The 13583-nt window shown below is 46.9% G+C and overlaps 1 protein-coding gene across 1 annotated transcript in view; it reads left to right on the top strand.

The window, feature by feature from the left end:
* The window catches only part of CELSR1 (cadherin EGF LAG seven-pass G-type receptor 1), a gene marked incomplete at both ends in the record, with an annotated part of 173490 nt that extends 172694 nt beyond the window's left edge, over nucleotides 1-796 (top strand). The window contains one exon of the mRNA XM_082479271.1: nucleotides 772-796. Within this exon, the coding sequence (XP_082335397.1) occupies nucleotides 772-796 (25 nt within the window). The remainder of the gene's footprint in view (nucleotides 1-771) is intronic.
* Nucleotides 797-13583: the final 12787 nt, after the last annotated feature.

Raw genomic sequence — 13583 nt, 5'->3', positions numbered from 1 at the left:
AGCTTTCAGCCAAAGGGTATTCTCAGAAACTTCATTAATTGTCATAACTCTCACATTTAAAATGAGACCAACAGCCATATGTAAAGTCTGCACAAACATTTTACGCACATAGTCTTTCTTATATTAACACCAATAATAGCCTCATTCTTTCTCCAAACCAAGAGAAAATTTCTCACCCAGCTTCCACTCTGACATTGTCCCACCGTGCGTTAAACACCCGTGTTGGCTGGGTGCACAAACCATTTCCAGCTCACTATAAAAGTACATCTTTCGTTTTCTGGGAACTGGCTGTTGAAATATATTCTGGTTAGCCAGGAAACAGAGATGTCTTTAACAAGCGATAACTACTTGTGGCTTCCAGGTAATACATTCATCACTAGAGAATAACTAGCCAACTTGTACTAAGCAACTGTTTTATCTCCACACCTTTTGCATACTGCAAAACTCTGCTGTTTGGCAGCAGAATGCATGAAATACCAGGTTTCTAACAGCTTGTAAGATCTGTGTGTGAACGTCACATCTTCATCCAAGCGTTAGCCAAATACAAGCCCTCTGTAGAGCTTCCTCTAAGAGTGCATCTCTTGTGTACTGCCCAGCATTGCTTCTCCCAGCTGGTCGTCCCCTCCAGGGCAGCATCGCCCATGCAAGTGTTGGATTGGCAAGGCATGGAGCGTGAGCCCTTGCTAAAAAGGATTAGGTGGATTTGGGTGGAGTGGTTTGCTTGTGCCCGTTTAACCATAAGCCTGCATGATTACTTCTTCTCACTAACAGAGGCAGTAACGAAACTTCAATTTGAACCATCAGGAGACTGTGATTGCCACTGCACGGTTCTGAACTCCTCGCCGCGGGGTCGCCGCCTGCCCGCCTCGGACTTCGTCGGAGTGGCCACGTAGCGAGGAGGATGAGGTGGGCATTGATTCCCACATGGTTTCACATTATGGCGGACTCCTGACTGCTCGCGGCGGATACACAGTGCCCAGTTGCACCTGCGATAAGGCTGCTGTGTGGTACGCTCCGCGCGGCATGAACCCATGCCAGAACGCATGGAAATGGCCACAGGGATGCACTGTGAGGGACCGATACCTGCTCGCAGTGTGGACAGTGCTGCAGGGGTTGCTTATTACTGGGGAGAACCAAGGCAAAACACATTATTATCACAGTGGACCTACAATAAGTCAGTCCATCAGCCTTAAGACAAGCACCAGGAGACATCTCTTGCAGAGTTTTGTCTGACTACAGTGTGAACCCTTCGGCTTGCTGGGCTCTAGGGAGGAATATCCCAACAAGTGTCCTTTCGTTTCTATGCCAGCATCTCTATCCACCCCCCTATGGACATGTTGTCTTAAGAGTAAAAAATAAAATCCTTTATATATATATAAAAAGTGTAGATACTTTTATATATTTTGTATGGTGTTGCTAAAGAAAAAGTTGCTTTGTATATTTTACATTTATATGGATTTTAATTTGATAATAGGAAATCAATTAAAAGAGGGTTTGATATTTTTTATATGAACATTGCACAATTTTACTTGAATTTGGCATTTGATAAAGTAACTGAGGTTTGCATGGAAGCCACCTTAAGATGCAATGCAGTTTTCAAAGTAATGTGGTAAAGATTACATTGAAATCCATGGCTGTAATTTATAAGTTTTGTTGACAGATTTTGGAACACTTTAAGGACACAGTATGTTTTTTTCGTAACCTCTTCTAAAACCTACAAAGAAATGTTTTGGTTTTTTTATTTCTTGGTGTTTTGACCTCTTCTCTCAAGTGCATTGAAATGTTCAGCAACTAAATGTTCAGGACTAAAAATAAGTCATATCTTCATCTAAGATTTCAACACAGTTCTTGTCTGGAAGAAGTCAAATCAATGTTTCCCTTACCAAGAACAAGAAAACAAGTGGGTCATTGTATGGTAGGCTTTGACTTTGGTCTGGCTCTGCAACAAACCAGCGCTCTGCGTGTCCCAAGAAGAGGGCCCTCCTCCTATGGGGCAAGTTCTGCCTCAGGCACAGTATTTTATTTTACTGTTAATTTCTTTCCGACCGGTGTCAACACGTTGCTAATCAAAGCAGAAATACAAGTCTTTAAGGATGGCCAGGTTTCACTGCCCCGCTCTTGGACAAGGCCCTGGCCTTCTTGCTGTTTCAAAAAGCACATTAAAAGGTTACGGTTACATGTTTCCTGCAAAATATGCTGGTTTCACAAGTATGGGAAAGTTAAGTGTGGCCTGTCTGCCACCTTCACCTTCCTGCAGTGTTTACAAGGAAAGGAAAAATAAGATGTGAAAAGGTTTGCATCCAACAGCGTGGGGCAGAGCTCTGCTGGCGCCTGCCCACGGTGGGAATACGCGACGCAGAGGGTGGTGATGGTGCGGCCGTGACCTGCTGTCTGTCGCCAAGGCTTTCAGGAGCTCCTTGATCACTGTAGCTTTTCCTCTTGGGAAAATACTGGCTTTCGTTTGTGTAACTGTGTGCAAAAGGGAAAAAAAGAGAAAATCAGGCTAAATAAAATGCAGAGGTTGAGGGGAAAATTAAATAATATATACTGTAATCTTGGTTTCGTTGTATTCCTATGCATTTTCAAATGTGTCGAGGAGGCCTTTGGAAGGGGAGAGGGAGGAAGGGTGCTGTTCCTTTAAAAATTATGCAACATACTGCGTGACATTTTCTGACTGAAAAAAAATTTTGAATGTTTTAAGGGTCTGGCACTTGGCTGTGTGCTCAGGCATTGTGTATAACCCATGCTAGTTGTTTTTACATCTGTGTATGTATATTTTGTCCCAGTGAGATGTAGGTAGTTTTTATTTTGATCAGAATTGTTGCAGTAAATGAGGGTCAGTTGTATTAATGACAAAAAAATTAAAACCTATTTTTATGACTTTTTAAAAGCTTTATGGCAGATTAGACACTGGAGGTTGTTTGTTTTTTTTTTAACAAATGTATATTTATTAATGTGCAGAACACTGGAATTGCAGCACAGATGAAAGGAGAATTTACAATAAATTAAGAACATTTTTTTTGAACTTGTTGTATTCTTCATCTGGTGGCTTATTTGAAGTGCAGTACAGATGCTGAGGATCCAAATGGCATTTCCCAGGATTTACAAAGTAGCAGGAGGGGGAACGTACGGGTATCCATCTCTCTCGCCGAGGAAGCCGAGGCTGTAAAGCATCAGCCACCAGCGCTGCTCCCTGTGGGATGCTTCCAGCCCTGGCTGCTGTCTCATGGGGGCTTTGCTCCCAGTGGACACACACACACACAATCCCCCTTCCAGCCCAGTGCCCTTTGCTGGCACAGGGTGCCACCGCATGCATTGCGTTTCAGTCCAAACCTGTGGCATTTCTCACACCCAGGAAACAGTCCATGGGAGGAAAACACCCTCTGCTAACCCAGAGCCATGCGGACCGCCAGGAAAGCAGTGGGTTTATAAAGCACGGTTTGGAGAGGAGCAAGGGGGGATGAGGCAGCCAGCCCAGCCCATGAAAGCCTGCAACGAGAAGGACCTTTTTGGACTTTGTTGGCTACGTTCTTGTCTGTCTCAAGCCAAGACCACCAAGCCGTGGTCTTGCTCACTCTGTACTTTTCAGGCAGTCATGCGTCATTCACGCGTCTCACAAGGCACAGCAGTGGCTTGCACGTGTCTGCCAGCTTTCTGGAAATGCAAGTATTTCTCAGTATCATCTGGCCAGCTTTTCCATAAATGTTTCTAAACATCAGGCAACAAACTGGGAGGGTGTGAGGTCAGGGGGAGAGAGGCTGGTTACTGTCATGATTTAGGGGCAAAATCAAAGAGAGGCTCTTCAATTTGCAAACAGCTCTGCCAAAACTTGCCATTAAACAAACCCAAGCAATTAGCCTGAAGGGAAACTGTTCTAAATTTTATTGTACAAGTTCATTTTTTGATGGAACGCTAATACGTGAGTTTGTCTCAAGTATTGTTCACTCTACTGTCGAAAAGCAGAAATAAGCCTCAGGCTTTCACATAAGCAGGATAGTCATGGGACAGACCAGCCCATGATCCCGTACCGGTAACAGCCAACAGCAGATGTTTAGGAAAAGAGGATTATCGGCCACACGTTACATGGCAAGGTGGCCCCAGCAGGGTCCAAAGCCCCCAGCACGCTGTAGCTCAGGGGTCCCCAACAGGAGGAGTTGTGCTTGTCTCCAGCAGCCCTCTTTTTTTCTCCAGTAACGTGTCCTGTTGTGTCTTGGCCCCATATGAACTTCTGGTACGCAGTGGGTTGCCTGATTCAGTCATAAGAAGCAAGAAAATGTTCTTACTCATCTTCAGCTTTAGTGCTGTTCCCTGCGGTGGACACCTTTGCTGCCTGCACCACGAGAGGCAGTAAGCAACCGTTTCTCAGTCACCTTTTCCAGGTTGCAGAGGAAGACTGGCTCTGTCCTAGAGCACTTGGGTTGCCTCTTTCCACCTGAACAGCTCAGAGCTCTGTAATTGTTCCTTGCACAGAAACGCTGCTGTACATTTTAGCCTTCCTTCTTGCCCTTCTTCAACCCCTTCCCGTGTCTAATGTAGCCCTTCTGGAGATGGCAGAGAGAGAAAAGACACCACAGCAGCCCAAAAAACACAAGCAGTATGCCTACCAACAACCAAAAAAAAAAAAAGAAAGAATAATTTTTAAAAATCTCCATTTCATTCCCTTTTACTGTCCTACTCTTTACAATGACGTTCAGCCTAAGCAAATTGTAAGAAAAAAGACTGCAGAAGAGATGAACCAGCGGCAGCACCATGGCACGATAAGGCTGCAGTAACCTAAGCAATCCCGTAGCCCAGGCACTCCCACAACCCAGGGTACTTGGGGATTTGTCTAATGTTCTTAAAAATCTAAATGATGATTCCAGTACATCTGCGAATAGCCTGCAATGGCACTGCCTAGCAGGAGGGGTTATCTGTCCGTATCCTTATGTCGTGCTTAGAGGCGCAGCTTGCTCAGCTGCAGAGGGTGCTCCTGCCGAGGTCTGGGGGATGGGGGGGGGAGGAATTGCAGAAAGGAGATTCCCTGGCAGCCTTGGTGAGATGTTGCCTTCATCCACACCAACATCATCTGCAGCACCAGGGCCAGTCTGGGATGCATTTTTCCCCGCAGCCTCGTATGCAGCTCACTTTTCCCCCTTGTATGTAGCAATTTGCACTGGACTCACTTTCCATTTTAGTCTCTAGATTTTTGGATCCAGTCTCCAGCTTTGCGTACTCATTAGTCCTGTCCGTGAGGATACTTGGAGTCCTTTGGCAGCATCTGCAGCCTTTACAAGCTACTTCTTATTTCATCATTCAAACCATGAATGAAAATATCAAATAAAACTGAGCCCAAGAGGGCTTTTGTAAAACTTCCCTTCTTGCCAACCAAATTTTGCACCTACCTTATATTGCTAAACGTCAGCCCGCACTGGCTGTGTTTTGCGTACGAGCATACAGCGTGGGACAGTATCAAACCATTTACTAAAGACATCCCATCTGCTGCTGCTCCTTTATCCACCACAACAGGTGTTGCATTAAAGAAGAAAATTAGATTAATCTGACGTATGTCTTGCAAAGAGACCGTGTTAATTTATTATTGTCTTCTATATACTTAAAAGTATTTGTAAGTGCCCCCAGGAGACTCCTGGAGCTCTGTACTGGGCCGGTGTCTCTCTGTCTGTCATGGTCAGACATCTACTGCTGCCGTCCCTTTGCTCAAAGACACTGTGAACAGGGTATCCACTCCTTCAACCTCAAATATTACATACTCTGAGCATATTTTCTTTATTTGAAGGGAGGCTCAGACCGATGTGTCTCTGAACTGGTGCTTCGTGAAGGCAGCCGAGGCTGCTGCGAGACCTCAGCCTCTGCACTGGGTCGGGAGACGCCGCAGAGGACTGGGGCCGAGCCACCCCTTTTGGAGAGGACTGTGCTTAAGTTGAGAGGTGCCCTGTCTCTCTGACAGCTACCGTGTGTCCCACGGCCATCCTTGGCCAAAACGGGGGACAACCCCCTGCCTGGCATGGCCTAAGGCTCCCGGAGCCCATCCTGGCCTTCGCAAAGCCATCATCTTACATCAGAGCCACTCGTGAAAGAAAAACAAACTCAAAGCTCCAGCTCTCCAGGTGCTGCCGCTCTCTTTCATTAAAATTGTGACAGTGCATCTAGTTGGGTGGTTTCCAATATCAGTTTCTTATGGGTTGGGTTTCCCCCACCCTGCAAACAAAACGCCAACCTTGGGCTAACGTGTGGGAAAACCTCTTACTTTTGGTCATTTGACAGCAGCTCTTTGGAAGTCCATCTCGACTGATCTAGTTTGCCTGTTAAGCCCATATCACATTTTCCAAGTGAAGAACGTAGGGTTGGGCCTGTGGTTTTTTTCGATATTCATGTGCTCGAGGAAATAATGAGCATGTGAAGTCCCATGCAAGTATAAAGAGGGCAGCTGAAGCAGTGGGTCCCCACGTATGATGTTTTTAAATGCAGTGAAAGTATTTATGAAGTACGAGTGATTCCAGCATCAACTCTGCAGGCAGAGGAAGAAACAGGTCTCCCCTTAAATCCTGGCAAGCAGATGCTGCCCGGCTGCTCTTCCCTCTGTGTGGGCAATTAATGGACATGACTGGTGGGGCAAGGGGAGACCTTAGCAAAGCACCAGCAGGGAGAGCCCACGCTGGTGCTGGCCCTTGCAGCCCCACGGCCCCCTCGGAGCCCGCCAGTGCTGCACGGCTGTGGCAGGAGTAAAAGGGTGAGAAAAATGAGAAGAGCTCCACGTGCGACGAACCAGATTGTCCCCGGCCAGGCAGAGCATCGGAGAGAGGTGCAGGTCCCAGCCGGGCTCCCGCGGGGACGGCAGTCCCAAGGGAGACTCCGCAGCCTGCGGTTCCTGCACCGAGCTGCCGGGTGCTGCTGGAGAATCACTCCGCAGCAGCAAAACTCCCAGCGCTGGCGAGCGCCCGCCCAAGCCGACTGAGGGTCTGTGACGGGAAGGCAAACCGGTGGGTTTTGCAATGACACGAGTACTCAGAAAGAAAAAAACCAAACCAAAACAAAACAAAAAAAACACACATTCATGGCACATGGCAAGCCACCCATAACAAAATAGCTGTGCTGGAGTGAGCACCCTGAAGGTACAAAGAGATAAGAGCGATCTTCAATCAAAGCAGCTGCATTTCTAGCGCATGCTTATCAGATTTAAAATTAAAAAAGAAAAAAAAAAAAAGAGAACAAAAAAAGAACCTACAGCAGTAATTTCATTAGTTATAAAAGCAGATCCCAAAAGGCCAGCATGTTTTAAGAGGGGAAAGAGTACCTGGTTTTAAAGGAAATAAATATCCCTTTCACCTGGATCCGTTCCATGCAGTCCCTTGAGGTTAGAAACGTCCCGCTGAATCCAGTACAAAACAGCAGCAGCTGCGGTTGGGAGCCAGTGAAGTGAACAAGTTTCCAGGTGAAGCAGTAAATCAGGCCTTGACTTTGAGAAAAACTGGTACGTTTTATTACGTTTCAATTTTCTGGATAAAATGAATGAGAAAGCCTGGAATGGTTAACTCCTTCCCTTCCAGCTGCACAGGGAACAAGTTTGGGGGACAGAAAGAGTCAGGGAAAAGCCCTGTTGGCTTAGGGTTGGGGGTGGGGTTGGAATTGGGGTTGGGGTTCATTCTGCTGAGACAAAATGGCCAAACTAATAGCAGCGAGTGGGTGGTCAGGAGGGACCGAGCTGCCATGCCACCAAAGCACGTCTGACACATGGTTCTTCTCCAGCAGGTTGTCCAAGGGAAAACACTTCCCTGGCCGGTCTCATCTAGGTTATGCCAAGCACAAACCAAGTGCAGCGTGTATATTTTCTTTCCCTCTCACTCGAGTCACGTGCCAGCTGACCATGTAGCCATCCGCCCCACGCGTGGTTTCCCTGCAGGCAGCCCTCTGCGGCAGAGCCAGTGCCATCGCAACTGAGGTGACCCCAAAGAGGTCTATGGACATGCCGGTTCCTCTCATTGGAGCAGACCGGCAGCAGAGCACTCCTGTTTCTCCCAAAGTGTTTGGCTTGGCTCCGCGGGTGATGCAGATCCATGCCCCGCATCCCTTGGGATTTGCTCCAAGCTCCGTCTGTGTTAAACCTGCCTCTCTCTAACTGGAGAGGAACCTTGTCTAAACTGGGCTGGATTTTCATGGCAGGTGCTCAGTACAGGTGCATTAGCTACGGGGATGAGTAACGGCAGATTCCCATTGCAATTAAAGGGTTAGATAGCTGTGGCAAGCAGCACACGAGCAGAGTTGCCTGCTCCGAGTCCCGGGATCAACCTTTTGCACTTAGCATGTACGTGTTCCTTCTGATCTGTCAGTGATGCTCAACCCCTGGATTCAGAAAGGAGGTAACTTTCGGGCAGCCACCTTAAAAGTCATCAGTCTCAAATCCTCCCCTCTCCGGAGCAAATTCTCCTGCTTTTTCTGCAATTCAAGTGCTGCTGTTGTATTGCAGTGCGGAGGAGACGCACCAGATGAGGACAGTCTCTGCTCCGTGAAACGGCCACATGGCTTAAATAAAGCTCAGCACCTGGCTACTGACCAGTTCACACGGATTTTTCTTGTGCTACCTTCTTCATCCTAAAAGCTAAGGTGTAAAACTAGCTCAGTGTAAAAACCTTACACCTTCTTTAATATTTAAAACCAGTGTAGGCTATTCTGATTCATTTCTATAGGTATTACAATGGCAATAAGTACTAATAGTACATAAATTGATCCTCAACTTAAAAGCCATGCCTGAAACCTTTCAAACTTTTAATAAATTGATCACACAGTTTTACTACATATAGCAAATTTGCTAACGGAGTTCCTTTGGCTGGTGTGACATAATCTGTAGACTCCTTCACATACTTCCAGAGAGGAATGATCGATGAAAATATGTGCACAGTAGAAAAACCCACCTTAAGTAACTAGATGAAAATAAAAACTACCTTTAATCCAGCACTGATCTGAAGTCCACCAGATGCCTCATATCTAGTTATCTCGGGTTTTGTATACCAGTCCTTTTTATGTTTATAATCCATCCTTCTTTGATGTTTATAATTTTATACAAAGCCTCATCCGGCGTAACGAAGCCATACCAGACCGGCTGCGCTCACTTTGCCACAGGCAGGAGCTGCAGCAGGGCTGGGGACGCAGCCTTGGCGACGTACAGATTGCCAAGGAGATCTCTGCTACTCCTCCTCTTTTTTTTTAGATGCAGGCTTCCCTGAAGTCCTTCAAATAAGAGAAGAAATGCTACCTTGCTGGTTCTAAACTTCTCAGTCTCTCCTCCTGTGTTGGGGTGAGCATAGCCCAGGGTTTTCCTGCTGTGCTGGACACACCATCAGCCTGGAGAAAGCAGCAGACTGGGAGATAGAGAGGGGGAGTCTCTACAGCACCTGCCCCAGGGGAGGGGAGCACACAGGACGTCTTCCCTGTTCCAGAGGATGCGGGTGAACCTCTCACCTCTGTTCTAACCAAATCTCATTAAATCAGAAGAGAACTGGATGCACAGAGGGATGAAAGAGCTAGCTCCCATCAAATCGATGCTACATATCTCTGAGTCTCCTCTTTCCTACCTAGGGGTTTTCTCAGAGCAAAAGAAGAAAAAGAGTAATTCACCATTTGTCCAAGAGTCCAACTTGAAGTTTGGCAGGACAACCCAGATGGCCCATCCGCCAACCAGAACCACCAGGTAAAGGCTGTCACCGACATTGCTTGCAGAGTACATCCAGCTCCTTGCAACCCCAGAGACACAGACCGAGGAGCCCTGCAGGAACACAATGCACCAGTGCAATTTCCATCACGAGCCTCCACAGCAGTACTGGAGAAATCCAGGATGGAGCAGTTGGGTCACTTTTCTCTTGACAAAGCTTCTTGCTAGAAGTGGATCTCCTGTTGCTTTTCCCCACAGGAACTGATGTGCTGTAATTACAGGGCTGCTGTTTTCCTGGGAGCATCCTCACAAGATGGTGCTACTGAATGGGAACGGTGCCACTGAATTATCAAAGTCCAGAGTGGGGCAGCCCCCCGGGAAATTTTAATTTCTCCATGTAGGGTCTGATTAAGGGGAATCTCTCCATGTATTTCATTGTTTCTAGGACATTAAAACTTTCAGAGTGAGTCTGAAGCTCTTTTGTATTGAAGAAATTACTCTATATGCTGTAAAATTGCATAGAATGAGGAGTCCATTAACTTTTTCTGTTCTCAAGTTTCTCTAGCTGATGCTATACATTTAGTAAAACACAAGATGCTTTAGAAAAGAAAAAGATCCTGGAGATTCAGCAAACCAAACCCAGAAGTTAGTGTTCATCAGGCTCATCACACACACAAATAAGTGTGAGAATCTGGTGCTAGTTCTCAAAATAAATAAATAAATAAATAAATAAATACATACATAAATAAAATCTCCTTCTTACCTCCGGCCATTCGAGAGCTAGATGAAGTTTAAGAGTGACCATGAAAGCGAACGACCAGAACAGCACGGAGCAGGGGACGGAGGACAGGCAGGACCTGAATTCTAAATAAAAAGCGTGTGTTTGCCCTGCTGCTGGGGCTGTCATGGGCCCGACTCAGCCCCGGATCACTGCCCAGCCCCGATGGGAGTTGGGCTCTAAAAAACTTCTGCTTCTCAGCCGGCTCATCGGTGTGCTGAAATGACAGTGTGTCTTTACCCCTGCCTTGAGCAAAGCCACCGAGTGAAAATTCTTCCAATGTGTTGACTCGGCAAAAAATCGAAAAAAAAAGGGGAAAACTTCACAATTATGGGTGCGGTAATTGCTGTTCCTATAGCCACCGCTTCCCAAGGCTGAGGCGTGCAGGCCTGGGAGGGATGAACGTGATGCCCTGGTGCCTCCTGGTGCTCAAGCTGGGAACAGCATGCTGCTGCACTGCATCATCCCAGCGCGCCGCGTTGGGGCGATTATCGCATTTATGATGGATAATTTCATGGTGTTTAATTCATTAAAGCAAGCAAATTTGAACATAGGAAGTTCCATCTATACATGAGGAGGAACTTCTGTACTTTGAGGGTGGCAGAGCACTGGCACAGGCTGCCCAGAGAGGTGGTGGAGTCTCCTGCTCTGGAAGCATTCAAAACCCGCCTGGACGCCGCCCTGTGCAACTTGCTGTAGGTGACCCTGTTCTGGCAGGGGGGTTGGACTAGATGATCTCCAGAGGTCCCTTCCAACCCTGACCATTCTGTGATTCTGTGAAATGCATATAAATACAGAGGAAGCATTTTTAAAATGCTAATCATAAACCGTGCATGGTTGCACGTTCCTCATCAGTGGGACATCCTCTTCACCTGCCATCATCATCATCTCCCAATTGTGCATGCTACCATGATGCTCATAACACCCACGTTTCCCAGTCCAGGTGTCCAGTACCCATCTCCTCATCCCCTTTTCTCCCTGTTTCTTGCATGGAAAACAAATCTTTTTTGTTTGCTTACCTGTTTGGATTTGGGAGGGGGTTGGCCTTGGTAGTTGTCAGGGCTGTTGGTCTTCTTTGCTTGGAGAAATTAAACAATATCTGGATGTATTTAAAGAAACCAGCATTTAAGGCATTCAGAGAAATCTGCAGTTTCAACCTGACTTTCTCTGACCTGTGGTCATCCTTACCTGATCTCTGATCAGCGGCTCCAACCTCCCCAGTTGGGGACCCTCGCTCCACATCAGCTTTTCACGTTTGCCCCCTTCCCGTGAACAGCCTCTTGCCTTCAGAAGCTTCTTCCTGTCTTCCAGCTCACCATATGTCTGAAGAAGCTGAAGAAACACTCATTAGTATCAGGACCAGCAAGCAGGAGATGGAAGGGCTTTACCTCTGGTGGCAGTTCCCACTGAGACTGGTCTACAGCTGTGGTGAAATCTCGGCCTTTTTTTTTTTTAATTTGGACAGTACCATAAACGTGACTGATAAGGGAGTCACATGCTTGTGGAGAGCAACCAGGAGACTTGCTTTGCTGCGCACCCTCCATATTATGTGCTCCATCTTCTAAAGGGGATCCAGCTTGAAGAAGGCATCACTGCAGAACAGACGCTGCTGCGTCCTTCCACGGCCTGACTCCGAGATCCCTCTGCAGCTTGTTCTGCCGTCCCTGGCTGCAATACCCAACAGCTTCCCCATGTAAAGAAGGGACCGCAGAGACCCTCGCCAGACCTTCCTGTGCTGAAGTCTCCAAGCTGAATGGGGTTTTTTGGACAAAGAGAGATTTGAGAATTCAAGTTTGGGAATAAAGGTGGAAGGGGAAGTAGTATCCTTGACTCTGAAACGGCACGACCCTGAAATCCAGGGAGTGGGGGCTGCACTGGGAATCTTCACTCGGGTCCCGTCCCATTACCTGCGGGGGTGAGTCAGCACAGGTGGCTGCGCACAGTCACCTCCCAGCTCCTGAGGGCTCAGCCTTGTCCACAGAGGCTAAATGGCAACGTGTATACATACAAACTTAAATGTTGCATCCAAAAAACTGTTATTTTTTTGCTTATAAGTATGCTGAAAAGACAGATCTGTTCTTAAAAGGAAAAAAAAAAAAAAAAAGGCTTCATAAAACCAACATCAGGTTTGTTCCCCGTGATTTGCAGCTACAGAGAGAAAGCACGTGAACATTTAATTTTGAAGCGGGAGGATGAAAGGTTCTTTCAGCCCTACAAGCCAACGCGAACACTAAGAGCTGATGCTTTTACTGCCGGACCGTAAACACTGAGCCGCCGCGATGTGACTGAAACCCTTCGCAACGCGAAGTGTCACCTCTCCAAAGACACCATCCAGGTGAAAGCAGCACCAGAGGACAATCCTTGCATGGGGGACAGCCCTGTCCTCCAGCTCTGCAGGATCAGCTGGGGCAGGAACACTGCCAAGAAAGAACGAAACCAGGACAGCAATTAAGACAGGATTTACACAAGCACTTTTGGAATAAAACGGCACTTGGAGTGTGATTTTTCAGACATTATACACTCAGCAATACAGGTTCCAACCATGTTCACAGGGTACAACAGAGATTTCAATCCCATCCCAGCCCTGAGCTGACATGAGTTGGGGTTTTTCAGTTATATGCTCCAACCCTTGCTATCATGTTCTCTACTTTAAAATGGAAAAGACCTTTTTTTTTTTTTTAAATAATTATTCCCTTGAATCTTTAAAACCAAGTATTTCAAGACCTCAGAAGCTTAATGACAACTTGAAAGTAAAATCAACTGCTTGCAATTTGTTCCCCAAAGTGGGAGAAAAATGACAAAAAAAGTGAAAAGCCAATATCTTTTTTAAAAGCATGTCAATGCTAATCTTCTGCAGTAGAGAAAAAAAAGAAAATTCACCCGCCAGTCAAACTGCTCTTACCCAGTTGAAGCCAAACGTTGGCCAAATTTGAGCCTTGGCAAAGGCTGCATAGGGGATGGTGTCAGTGATGGTCCCTCGTGAGGAGCATGGCTCCCCGACCCTTGGCACCGACCTCTGCTCTCACCTCGCTCTTTTACCTCCCAGTTTCCAGGCTGTTACAGCTGTGCCCTCACGCATTTTCACAACTGTTTGGAGATGGTCTAGGCTGGGCTGCAAGCCTCAGGGCAGGCTGGACCATGGGATTCAGGCACCACTCTCAA

Source organism: Vanellus vanellus (genome assembly GCF_965231255.1).
Source record: "Vanellus vanellus genome assembly, chromosome: 1".
NCBI lineage: Eukaryota > Metazoa > Chordata > Aves > Charadriiformes > Charadriidae > Vanellus > Vanellus vanellus.
The sequence above is the reverse complement of the archived record's forward strand: the minus strand, read 5'-3'. Positions and strand labels throughout refer to the sequence as shown.